The sequence below is a fragment of the Gopherus flavomarginatus genome, chromosome 16 (assembly GCF_025201925.1).
Source record: "Gopherus flavomarginatus isolate rGopFla2 chromosome 16, rGopFla2.mat.asm, whole genome shotgun sequence".
In the NCBI taxonomy this organism is placed as follows: domain Eukaryota; kingdom Metazoa; phylum Chordata; order Testudines; family Testudinidae; genus Gopherus; species Gopherus flavomarginatus.
The window spans coordinates 24,610,624-24,623,316 of NC_066632.1; the positions used below are offsets into that span (position 1 = coordinate 24,610,624).

At 66.2% G+C, this 12,693-nt stretch overlaps 1 protein-coding gene across 1 annotated transcript; it reads right to left on the reverse strand.

The window, feature by feature from the left end:
* Positions 1–7,382: 7,382 nt before the first annotated feature.
* Positions 7,383–9,945, reverse strand: LOC127035478 (inhibin beta C chain-like). The gene is made up of 2 exons (XM_050925411.1): positions 9,558–9,945; positions 7,383–8,113 (listed from the first exon to the last, which is right to left on the reverse strand). The coding sequence occupies exons 1-2, from the start codon at positions 9,943–9,945 to the stop codon at positions 7,383–7,385; spliced, it is 1,119 nt and encodes a 372-aa protein (XP_050781368.1).
* Positions 9,946–12,693: the final 2,748 nt, after the last annotated feature.

Here is a 12,693-nt window from a genome sequence, read left to right on the forward strand (position 1 = left end):
AGAACCCAGGAGTCCCGATTCCCCCGCTGCTGAAATGCCGCCGAAGACCCCCGGAGCGGGGCCCCCTTAGGTACGGGCGCAGGGCCCGCTTCGGCACAGGACCCGATTCCAGGGAATCGGGTGAATCGGCTTGAAGCCGGCCCTGCCTGCCCTCACCCCTCGCCCACCCAGATCCCAGCTGCTCCATCCAGGGCTGGGCTTGGACTGCAACCCCTGGCGCAAACAGCCCTGCAGGGAGCAGCCATAACCCCGCTGTGCCAGCCCCACCCTACTCACTCCCAGACCGCAGGGCGTCAGGGGGGCGCGCTCATGTTGGCCGCGCTGCCGGTCTTTGGCCATCTGAGCGGGGCATTTCCCCACAGGGGTCCCTGGACTGGAGGGAAGCACAGAGCCTATAAAGAGTGCTGAGGCTGGGGGGAGCAGGGGCTGTGAGTGAGCACGGGGTCTCTGGGACAGGTAACACTCTTCCTGTACCTCCCTGAGCTGGCACCGGGCTCCGGTCGCCCGTCCCTCCCCGAGCTGGCACCAGGCTCCGGTCGCCCATCCCTCCCCGAGCTGGCACTGGGCTCCAGTGACCCGTCCTTCCCCGAGCTGGCACCGGGCTCCAGTCACCCGTTCCTCCCCGAGCTGGCACTGGGCTCCGGTCACCCGTTCCTCCCCGAGCTGGCACTGGGCTCCGGTGACCCGTTCCTCCCCGAGCTGGCACCGGGCTCCGGTGACCCGTTCCTCCTCGAGCTGGCATTGGGCTCCGGTCACTCGTCCCTCCCTGAGCTGGCACCGGGCTCCGGTGACCCGTTCCTCCCCGAGCTGGCACCGGGCTCTGGTGACCCGTTCCTCCCCGAGCTGGCACTGGGCTCTGGTCACCCGTCCCTCCCGGAGCTGGCACCGGGCTCCGGTGACCCGTCCCTCCCTGAGCTGGCACCGGGCTCCGGTGACCCGTTCCTCCCCGAGCTGGCACTGGGCTCCGGTCGCCCGTCCCTCCCCGAGCTGGTCCTGGTTCCTGGACACATGGCCCCCTTCCCCAGCCCACCGGGGGGCCTGCTCAGGCCTCGGCCTGGGAGTCAGGGCTCTTTGAGCGCCGTGGGGCCCGCCCTGGTTTGCAGGCTGGCCGGGGCCCCAAGAGGGCGCTAGCAACCGCTCCCCGCGCCAGCCGCAGCCAAAGGCGAGCGCCACGTTGCGGGTTGCTGGGTGAAGGGTGAGCAAACAGCAGGTGCCGGGGTCAGGCTCCCACGGTGCTGGGGGGGTTCGGGGCCAGCTGCCGCTTGGGTAACTCCGGCAGGGGATTGCAATTCCCATCACCTCCAGACCTGTCAATTCAGCCAAGGCCAAACTGTTCCCAGCAACGAGGACATGCCCCAGCCTGCTCCCCTCCCCCCGCTGCCCCGTGGGAGCTGGGGCGCTGCTCACTTACTCCTGGGGCTGGACCAAGCCCCCTCCCCCCAGCTGCCAGGTGAGTGGGACGTTCTGAGGCAAGAGGGAAACGGCCACAGGGACAGGTGGGGAAACTGAGGCAGAGTGAGGCCATCAAAGGAGCCTGCATCTGAGCTGGGCCTGGAACCCAGGAGTCCTGGCTTCCAGTCCTATGATCAGTCCCCAACCCCTCCAGGGCTGGGAAGAGAACCCAGGAGTCCTGGCACTAGGGTAATGACCCACCCTCGCGGGGGTTTATTTTTAGCCCAAGGTGGCCCCGCCCTCACCAGACTGTTGCTATGGCGATTGAATGCAGGGCAAAGGGCCTTCCCGCCAGGCGGGGGGGCACGAGCATCAGGTTCAGGGAGTGCGGCCTTTGCCCGGCGGGTGACATCACGGTCCAGAACCCATTTGGGGCAGGATTCCTGGCAGGGCCCTTCCAGCATCTCTGCGCCAGCCCCATGCTGTGCCGGGTGGGGGGGTCTGCTTGGGGGCCAGACCCCAGAGCTTGGACTGACCCTGCCCCATTCACCCCCCCAGAGTAACCCCCCACCCCCCATTCAGGGGCCAGAGGGCGAGAGAGGCTGACCCCAGGGGTGTTTGGGGGGCATGACCCCCCCGGGACGGGGTCACATGCTGCATTTGGGGGTCTGACTCTGGGTGTCTGTAGCTTGATTTGTCTGCAAATCCCTGCTACCCACCCCCAGCTCTGCCGGTGCCCCTCACTCCCGTCCCGCAGCCCCTGCTAGCCCAGCCCTGGGCTCCCCCCAGCTCTGCCGGTGCCCCTCACTCCTGACCCGCAGCCCCTGCTAGCCCAGCCCTGGGCTCCCCATCTCCAGCTCTGCCGGTGCCCCTCACTCCCGTCCTGCAGCCCCTGCCAGCCCAGCCTTGGGCTCCCCACCCCCAGCTCTGCCGGTGCCCCTCACTCCCGTCCCGCAGCCCCTTCTAGCCCAGCCCTGGGCTCCCCCCAGCTCTGCCGGTGCCCCTCACTCCTGACCTGCAGCCCCTGTTAGCCCAGCCCTGGGCTCCCCACCCCCAGCTCTGCTGGTGCCCCTCACTCCTGATCCGCAGCCCCTGCCAGCCCAGCCTTGGGCTCCCCACCCCCCAGCTCTGCCGGTGCCCCTCACTCCCGTCCCGCAGCCCCTGCTAGCCCAGCCCTGGGCTCCCCCCAGCTCTGCCGGTGCCCCTCACTCCTGACCTGCAGCCCCTTCTAGCCCAGCCTTGGGCTCCCCACCCCCAGCTCTGCCGGTGCCCCTCACTCCCGACCTGCAGCCCCTGCCAGCCCAGCCTTGGGCTCCCCACCCCCAGCTCTGCCGGTGCCCCTCACTCCCGTCCCGCAGCCCCTTCTAGCCCAGCCCTGGGCTCCCCCCAGCTCTGCCGGTGCCCCTCACTCCTGACCTGCAGCCCCTGTTAGCCCAGCCCTGGGCTCCCCACCCCCCAGCTCTGCCAGTGCCCCTCACTCCCGACCTGCAGCCCCTGCTAGCCCGGCCTTGGGCTCCCCACCCCCAGCTCTGCTGGTGCCCCTCACTCCCGACCTGCAGCCCCCTGCCAGCCCAGCCCTGCCCCCCCCCCAGCTCTGCCAGTGCCCCTCACTCCCGACCCGCAGCCCCCGCTAGTCCAGCCCTGGGCTCCCCCCAGCTCTGCCCCTGCTGACCGGGGAGTGATGTGCAGACGCCCCCTTGTGGCCACCAGCGGAATGTGCACCGTGCCGAGGCCTGAGGGTGTTTGGCTCCAGCCCTGCCCGGCCCTCCTGGTGTGGGGTGGGGGCAAGTGGGAACCCGGAGGGGGCGTGGTGCAAAGACAGGCACACGCTGCTGTGAGCCATGGCACTCGTGGGCCCGATCCTGCCCCCGGGGGCCGCCTGGGAGCTGCCAGAGTCCCCGTGGTCCAACCTCCCTCCCTGCCCGCAGGCGTGGGGGCTGAGTGCTCTGGGTGGGGGCGGGGGGGTTGCTGCTGTCTCACCAGCCACCTGCAATCAGGAAGGGGCAGAGGCAGCATGAAGGGTTCCCCTCGGCCCCTGGCTCAGGCCCTTCCTCTCCCCACACCCTAGGGCAGCAGCGGGGTCCCTGGACCCATGAGCAGGGGGTGAGAGCCCAGCCTCCCTCCGCCCTGGAGCTCCGCCACTTCCAGCAGTGACACCCCCCTGCCCCCATGAGACTCTGCTGTGGGGCGGGTGGGTCAAGTCAGCTGCTCAGCTCCGGTGCCCAGCACCCCGACTGGGCCGGGCATTGGCTGCACTAACCCCAGTTCCTGTGGGGTCCCAGCCTTGCCCCTCTCCGGGCCACCTGGCTCTGCCCTGGGCTCCTACCCCTAGCGACTGGCTCCTGCTCCCGGGCCTGCCCGAGGGACCCTGAGCCCCATCAGCCCCCTGCGGCGAGGCAGGACCAGGTGAGCCCAGATCAGCCCTAACGGGGGTTCCCGGCCTCCCCTGGGGCCCGTTCCAGAGCTCGAGCCACTTGGAGGGCAGCAGTTTTTCCTACATCTTGTCCTGCCTCCAGTGGCCACGGAGAACAATCTGTCCTCAGCCCCTTTATTACAGCCCCTAACGCGAGAGCTGTTCTCCGGCCCCCTCCCCCTTTGACAGCGAACTCGTCTGATGCTCTTTCAGCCAGTTGTGCACCCACCCGATAGTGATGTCGTCTCTAGCCCACATCTCCCCAGTCTGCTTGTGCCCCTGTCATGTGGGACTCTGTCCGAAACTTCCCCAAAATCTGCAGCTTCCCCCATCCCTGAGGCCAGGAACCCTACCCAAGAAGGAAGTGAGGTTGGTTTGGTGACTCCTTATAACGCTGTTATCTCTGGATACTTACAAACTGCTTCTTATAATGGCTTCCAGTATCTTTCCAGGAGTCCAAGTTAGGTTGCTGGTCTGTAATTCCCCTGGTCTTCCACTCACCCATAGAGCCTCATGCCTCTGTGCCTCAGTTTCCCCTCCCAGCCCTTGTGAGCTCTCAGGGGCAGGGCCTGGCCCTCGCTCTGTGTCTGTGCGGCAGCAGGGCTGGGCCAGGACTAATCCTCTCCAGATGCTGCCCCCAGCTCTCGCCCTTTCCACCTGCAGCTCCGTGCACACCTGAGGGTTGAAGCCCCTAGGGGGTGCCAGGTCTCAGTGGTTGGGAAAGAAGCAGCGTGGGTGGAGACCTGAGCTAAGGCCCCGGTGCTCTGCCTGGCCGGGGTGGCCCAAATCCTAGGGCCCCTGGGTGCACGGGGGCCCCTGGCTGAGGATGTCTCCCTGCCGCTGGAGGGTCGGGCCCACGAGCCGAGGAGGTTCTGGGTGTGGTTAGTGTATCAGCGTGTCACTGTGCCGCACACACAGCCGGGGGACCACCCTCCAGGCCTGTGCCACTAAACACTGGGGCACCGGCAGAGCTGGGGGTGGGGAGCCCAGGGCTGGGCTACCAGGGGCTGCAGGTCGGGAGTGAGGGGCACTGGGGGGGGGATGCCTGGGACAACACTTCAGGGCAGCTTGGCCTTTCCCAGTGGGGAGGGCTGGGGGGAGAGGAGGCTCCATCTCCAGCTGATCCCTGCATGTTCAGGCTGCCTGGAGCTGATGAAAGTCGCCCTTTGCCCGGGCACTGGGCGCGGGGCCGGGAGAGCGGCCAAGGCTTGGCCCCAGATAACACGGCCCTGAGCCAGCGCTGGCTCAACGAGAGATGGGGGGAGGGACGGGGGGGCATCTGACGCTATGCAGCTCCCTTAAGCCCCAGCCCCACCTCCCCCCACCCCCAGCTCCCCCAGGCCCCAGGAACCCCGACCCCCAGTGACCCCCGACCCCTGGTGATCCCCCACCCTAGCTACCCCCAATGCCCAGCTCCTCCGACCCCCAAACCCCAACTACCCCCATCCCCTGACTCCCAGTGCCCAGCTCCCCCAACCCCTGACCCCCAGCTCCCCTGACCCTCAAGCCCCAGCTATCCCCAATGCCCAGCTCCCCCGAGCCCCAACGCCCGGTGATGACCTCCTCTCGCCAGCCATGGAAAGATGAGCTCAGTCCCCTGAGGTGGTCCTGGCTTCAGCCTCCCTGCTGGGGGGCTTGCTGGGACCTGACCTGGGGGCTGGGGCTGGCACCCAGCGCGTACATGCCCGGCTTTGCCCACTGGGACTGACCCAGGAAGCTCCCAGCTTCTCTTCCCCCCCTGCCCCCACCCGGGGTAGTGTCACTCCCAGCAAAGGCCCTGCTCTCCCCTCAGCCGCAGGGGGTCCTGTGCAGATCTGGGGGGCTGCTAAACACAGGGGGGCTGCCTGAGTCACTGGGAATCTGCTCTGGGGTAGCCCTGAAGCCTCCCCTCAGGCCACCTGGTGGTGCTTAAAGCCCTTGGTCCAAGATGACTGGACTGGACTATTGCTATGGGGCTGCAGATCAGGAGTGAGGGGCACCGGCAGAGCTGGGGCGTGGGGGAGCCCAGGGCCAGTCTAGCAGGGGCTGCGGGTCGGGAGTGAGGGACACCAGCAGAGCTAGCGGGGGCAGGGCTGGGCTAGCAAGGGCTGCGGGTTGGGAGTGAGGGGCATCAGCAGAACTGGGGGTGGGGAGCCAAGGGCTGGGCTAGCAGGGGCTGCGGGTCAGGAGTGAGGGGCACCAGCAGAGCTGGGGGTGGGGGGCCCAGGGCTGGGCTAGCAGGGGCTGCAGATTGGGAGTAAGGGGCACTGGCTGGGCTGTACCATCAGCCTCGTCCCGGAGTCTCTGATCCGTAGAGAATTTCAGGACAAACATGCCGTGTTTTCACCTGTTTATTGGAGACGTTGCTCAAAATAATAAAATAAAATAAAATAAAATAAAAATAAAATAAAATATTTTTTTACATTAGTGTGAAAAGAAAATACAAAAAGACAAACTGGGCACCAGGCTCCTCGGCAGGGCGGGGTGGGGAGCCGGGGGGGGAAGGTTCCCCCTCCCCAGCCACCCAGTGCCCTGCTCCGAGCCTGGCACCTCCCCTACAGTAAACACTCCCCCAATGCATTGAACGTGCCTGTCCCATGGCAGCAGAACTGCCCCCGCAATGAGAAAAATACCCCAGAGAATCTGCATCCGAGTGGGTCTCAGGTCTGTCCGCAGGACTGGTGCCCAGTGCCCAGTGCCTGGCTGAGGCTGGGAGAACTGGCTGGACCCCAGCCAGGAGAGCAGAGACCTGCTCAGCGATTGGCTGCGGCCCCCTAGAAAGGGGTGAAAGGACCAGAGCCTGGGAGACCATTTTCCATGGGAAACTTCTGGGGGTGACATATCGGGGCTTTCAGAGCACTGGCCGTTCTCAGGGGCCGTTCCCGGCTGCACCCATCTTGGCTGGCTTCCACCTGCGCGTGGGTCTTGCCACCCCCGGGCGTAACCCCTGGTGGGGTTCGGGTTGAAAACCAGCCCGGCTCGACTGGGAAAGCGCCGGGGTTGGGAGATCCACCACGGCCCTTGGGAAGCACCTGGGGAAAATGGTCAGCTGGGAAAAGGAAAATCTCAACATGACACTTCAGGCCCAAAGGTTTCCTTTCCTCAGCTGGGAATTGCTGGTTTTCTGCTCAGTCCCCCTAAAATCAAATTATTCTCAGTGAGAAGAACCCACCCGCTTTGTTTGGCAAAATTTTCCACTCAGCTCTGGGCTGGGGCAGCCGAGCCGTGTGCCGTAGGGCACTGGCCCCCAGCTGGCCCGGAGACCTTTCCTCCACTTGGCACCTGGCCCGGTTTCCTCTTTGCACACTTGTGCTTGAAATGAGTGTGTGCACTGGGGGGGAGGGAGGGGGGAGCCAGCTGCCCCCCCCGAAACACAGGCCAAGAGATGTCTCGCGTTAACCAGCCTCCTCCTGGGCCCCGGGAGTGAGAGTCCAGAACAATCCCTGACCCCGCGTCTCCTGAACGACGCCCTAGGGCACTGGGGCAGAGCCGCGGTGGGCACGCGACCGAGCAGACTCCATCTGTCAGCGCCAACCCTGCTGAACAGCGCCGGGAGCTTCCCCCCGCCCCCCACCTCTCCAGGGGCAGCTGGGCCCCCCTAGCTGCAGCCGCAGGCGTCCACGATCATGTCCGGGATGTCGGTCTTGACGATGTTGCTGTTGCGATCGAAGTAGAGGATGGAGAGGGGCCGGCGGTGCGTGGGCACACAGCAGGACTGCCCGCCCGCCCGGATGTTGTGGGCCCGGATCAGGTTGAGCACGGCCGTGTGGGAGGAGGAGGCCATGCCCGGGCTGCTGGCCACATGGGGCGGGCACTGCCCCATGCAGTAGTTGATCTGGTAGCCCTCTGGCTTGATGATCCAGTCGTTCCACCCGATGTCCCGGAAGTCCACGTAATAGTCCTTACGGCAGCACAGGTTGGAGGTCTGGTCACAGCGCAGGCTGCGTTTGGCCACCCGCTGCCCTGGCTCCCGCATTGTGGCCTTGGCTACCAGGAAGGGCTGGTGGGAGCCGCCGGCGTCGCTCCCGGCCGTGGCATTCGCCTGGCACCCACGGCACTCCAGCTCCAGCCTCAGCGTCTTCTCCTGCCCGCGGAAGAAGGCCTGGAGCGCAGGCAGGAGGGCGAAGGTGTGCCAGCCGCTGGCCTGGGCCTCCAGCTGCCTCTCGCTCAGCAGCGCCCCCCCCAGGGAGACCCGCAGCGTGACTGGGGAAAGACCGCTCCAGGGGGCCTGGACGTAGAGCCACAGCTGGGCTTGCAGGATGTGGACATCCTGGCCCGGGCGCCGGCTGAACCGGAAATGCAGGCCTGTGCTGGAGCGCGAGGAGAACTCTGTGGGGAAAGCGGGGCTGTGAGAATGGGGGGTGGTGCCAGGCGGGGAATGCCCATCTTTGCAGCTGGCACCAGGCTCCCTGCTCCACCTAGCCAAGTCCCCAGCACCCCTGTGGCCCTGTCTCTGACCCGCTGCCCCCACCAAGCTCTGGCGTGTCCCTTCCCTGGAGGCGGCGTTCTAGCGCCCCCCATAGGGGAACCCAGCAGTGACAGCAAGAAGCCCCTCTCCCCGGCTCAGCTCCAATGGGCTGGGGGCATTGGGAGACAGTGCTGGGTCCCGTCTCTGCCCCAGGGCCCTCCCATGGGGGGATGGGCAGCATAGGCCCATAGGGGGAGGAGTTTGCAGATGACTCCAGCCCCCCATACATGGAGCTGGGGAGAGCTGATCCCCTGGGAAATAGATTCCAGTGGGGGGGTGTTTGTCCCCCATCCAGCCCCAGAGGCCCCCTCCTCTGCGTGTCAGGAGCAGTGGGCCAGTACCCAGATCTCTCCCTTACGCCCTGAACTGCCAGGCCCTCGGCGCCGGCACAGGGCTCCCTGGTCCATAGACCTCCCCTCTCCCGGTCAGAGATTCACGGACCATCCCAGCTGGGAAACTAGCAGGAATCACAGCCTCAGGGAGCCAGTTCCACCATGGGGGAAAGTGAGTCATAGAAGAGCTGGGGATAGAACCCAGGAGTCCCGGCCCCCAGCCCCAGCCCTAACCACTACACCCCACTTCCCTCCCAGAGCCGGGGGAGAGAACCCAGGAGTCCCGGCTCCCAGCCCCCCCTGCTCTAGCCACTAGTCCCCACTTCCCTCCTCTAGCTGGGGATAGAACCCAGGAGTCCCGGCTCCCAGCCCCCCTGCTCTAGCCACTAGTCCCCACTTCCCTTCCCTAGCTAGGGATAGAACCCAGGAGACCCAGCTCCCAGCCCCCCTGCTCCAACCACTAAACCTCACTTCCCTCCCAGAGCCAGGGAGAGAACCCAGGAGTCCCAGCTTCCAGCCCCCCCCTGCTCTAACCACTACTCCCCACTTCCCTCCCCTAGCTGGGGATAGAACCCAAGAGTCGTGGCTCCCAGCCGCCCCCCGACTATAACCACTAGACCCCACTCCCCTCCCAGAGCTGGGCGCAGAACCCAGGAGTGATGCTGTGGCACTATCCAGCCCTAGGGAAGGGCTCGGTAAACCTGTGGGGCCCTTGTAGCCAGGTGAGGGGTGGCTCTGCCCCCCACCCCCTGCATGGTGTGTCCTGAGAGCAGCCTGGGCCTCCCCTCAGGTCCCATTTCTCCCCACTCATCACCCTTCTCTGCTCTCCAGACCCCAGGTTTTCCCACCTGCAATCGGCAAAGTTCCCTTTGGTGGGGCAGAGCCGCTGGCTCCGTCCTGCTCCCCGTCCCTGCCTGTTCCCACCCCTGCTCCTGGCTCACCCCCAGCCTCAGTTCCCGTCTGCGGCACCCACCTGTCTTGGCAAAACTGATGATCTCGTAGCCCAGTTCATCGGCGTTGGGGCCGTCCCAGTGGGCGAAGGACCCCAGCTGCCCGTCCCGCTGGGCTTTGCCCACATGCAGGTGGTGCAGGGCGTTGGCGATGGCCACACGGGGCACCGGCTGGGTGACGTTGGGCCTCTCACTCAGGTGCAGCTTCTCCAGGATCTGCCGCTTGGCCAGCTCGAGCAGGAAGCGCCTCTCTGTGCCTGGCTCCAGGGTGGGCATCCTGCACGATGGGCACCCTGGCTTCCCTCCTCCCTGGACCGAGGATCCCCACAGCAGGGCCAGGGCGGCCAGGGCTAGCCAACCCCCTGGGGGCTGCCCGCTCCTCTCCAGCTGTGTGCCGGAGCCAGGAGCCATCTAGAACCAAGAGCGGCGGGGGGTGGGGACGGTGCCAGGCCCTCAGGATTTGTCTCCGAGCTCTGCCCAGCCAGTCTGCCTCCTGCTGTCACACCCAGACTGCCCCGTGTCGAGCTGCCATGCGGGGATCCGCTTGCCACGGCCGCTGCCCGGGTGCCAGGGGCTGAGATGGGTGCTGCTCGCCCGAGGGAGCCCGACTCAGGGCTTGGCTTGAGGTACTGCCCGTCCAGGCTCCAGGCACTTGTCAGTCACGGGGGCAGGCCCTGCCCTCCTGCCTGCTGCGATTGGCCAGCACCTGGGGCCCCGGGGGAGGGTGCTGGTTGGGGGGGGGATTGAGGGGTGCTGCCTCCCCCGGCCAGGAACAGGTGCCGAGGGCTCCTGGCAAGGGGCATGATGCAAGAATGGAGAAGGTTGCACTGCCTAGGCAGTCAGGAGGTGCTGGGGGGCACAGAGCAGGCACCTTTGGGAAGGGCCCCCTGGTTCTGTGGCAGCTCACGACACCCCTGGGTGTTTCCTCCAGGGGCCAGGGGCATTGCCCAGTGCCAGCTGGTCCTTTGCTCAGGCACTGAGGGGGCAGAGGGCACAGGGGTTAACGTTCCCAGGTTTCTCCTTTCTCCGCCTGCCTCCTGCAGCCTTGAGGGGCCACTGCTCTCTAGCCAGCCCCCAGCCCTCGATCCACGGCCCCCCCACAACAGACTAAGTGGGGGGCAGAAGAGGGAGAGAGCGGTGGAGCTGGGGCTCGGGCCCTGCGCACTCCCCAGCAGGATTGCCTGCCCGAGCACCCTTATCACCAAAGGACTCAGTCCCAGATGCGCTGCCCCATTAGCGGTAACGTTCCCTCTCCGGGCACTGATGCTGGCACGTGCCACGTTACCGGCACCGAGGCCTGACACCACGAGCTGTGCTCAGCAGCCGAGACTGCTTGCAGCTGCCACGTGGCCTTTGCTTGGTCCGGACGCTGTCGGGAGCTGGGGGCAGCTGTCAGAGGTGGGGGGCAGCCGGGCCGGGATGCTGCCGGTGTGTGAAAGCTGAAGAGAATGCACCAGCCAGGGGAGGCTGTTGACTCCCGCTCAGCCCCGCCACGCCCGGCTGAGGGGGAGCGAGTCCTGGCCCAGCCCGGCTCAGCACAGGCCTGGCTGGGATTTGGGGTCCATTTCTGCTCCCCCAGTCGGGCCCCCTTCCTGCCACGCTGGCTGGGGCGGGGCAGTCTTGGGCACCTCCTAGCGGGGGCACTGCAGAGTGAGATCACATCTTCTCTCCTTGCCCCACAGGCTGGGTTTGGGGGTATCCCAAGCGTGGGGGTCTGGGGAGGAGGGGCAGGTGGCGCAGTGTCCGGAGGGGAGCTCCCTTGGCCCGGGAGGCGTTGGCGCACTGACCCTGACTGATCCCCACTGCCCGTCGGACCGGGATGCGCTGGCATCCAAAGTCTCGGAAACAGAGCTCTGGGGGCAGAAGGTAAACATGGCAGGTTCACCAGGCCGTCTGGGAAAAAGCACCCACGTGGCATGACGCAACCGCGGAGCCAGGACCAAAGTCTGTGGCAGGCCGGGGCCACGCTCCCAGAATAGCCCAGGAATGTCAACAGTGAGTAATGAGCCTTGGCACGGTGCTGCCACTGGGGCATGCGTGCTGTCCTTGGCACCAGGCTGCCCCTGCTGCTGCTGCCCGGCTCCGAGGGGGTGAAGGGTGTCTCGTAACTGATGCAGTGCACATGGACATGCCCCCGCGCGCACGGGCGCGCACACACACACACACACACACACACACACACACAGAGAGAGAGTTGGTGCTTTGGGGAGGCTCCAGCCACCAGGAAAATGCAATTTGCACATGTGCATTGTCTCAGTGCAAGGGGGTGACTCCCAGGGACAATCACGGCCTCCTGCATGAGGCGGGAGAGAGGTGGTATCGGAGGGCAGTGAGCAGTGGGCCTGGGCAGGGTGCTGCCAAGCTGTCGTTAAGCTCAGCCAGCGCTAACGAGCTACCGATGGGTGCCAGCCAATGTATGAGACCTTCTTCCCGAGGGGGCTGGGTCTGAAGCCGGCACGTGGGGAAAGCCGCCTTGGCACAGAGCGTGTGGTACGGGATGGATGTGCTGGGTGCCGGCCTGGCAGCCAGCGGAGAGCAGGGGCGGGGGCTATGTATTGGCAGCCCTGGCTGGGCGCCACAGGCTGCAGCTGGCTCTGCCCGGGTCAGTCTGGGGAAGGAGGAAGAGGGGGTTTCCTGGTGAGCTCTGAGGCCAGGCCCAGATCCTGGCAGCCAGCACCTGGCAGCCTGGCAGGTGGCAGCAGTTACAGGCTGACCCAGGAGAGTTTTGCATCCTCTGTGCTCCAGAATTGGGGGCAGCAGTGGGGAATCCCACAACACCGCCCGGCAGGGTGCCCCCTGCTGCCTTCCCCTCCTCACTGCAGGGTGAAAGCGGGATCCCGCTGCAGGGCCGGGGGTGCGAGGCTGAGACGGACCTGCTCTTGGCCCTGTCGGGTTGGCGAGGCCAGGGCCAGTCTCCCCTTTTCTGCTCCCCGTCCAGCTGATGCCAGGGGGTCCCAGGCTCTAAGCGCTAACCCCCCTCCCCTGCCTTGGGACCCCCGGCATAATCAAGCCCTTGGACTGTCAGTCTGCATCAGGCCCTGTTGGCCTTGGGCTGGGTCAGCTGGCTCCAGGCCTCCCGCCCAGCCACACGGCCCTGCCTTCCCAAAGGGCAGGGGGGGAATGTAGGGCAAGGGTCGGTACAGTATTTTCAGAGCGGCG

Bases quoted from the DNA above. Each gene is read 5' to 3' on its own strand.
- LOC127035478 (XM_050925411.1), bottom strand. From the start codon at position 9,945: ATGGCTCCTGGCTCCGGCACACAGCTGGAGAGGAGCGGGCAGCCCCCA. The intron at 8,114-9,557 runs GTGGGTGCCGCA...CTTTCCCCACAG, and splicing joins CATCAGTTTTGCCAAGACAG to AGTTCTCCTCGCGCTCCAGC.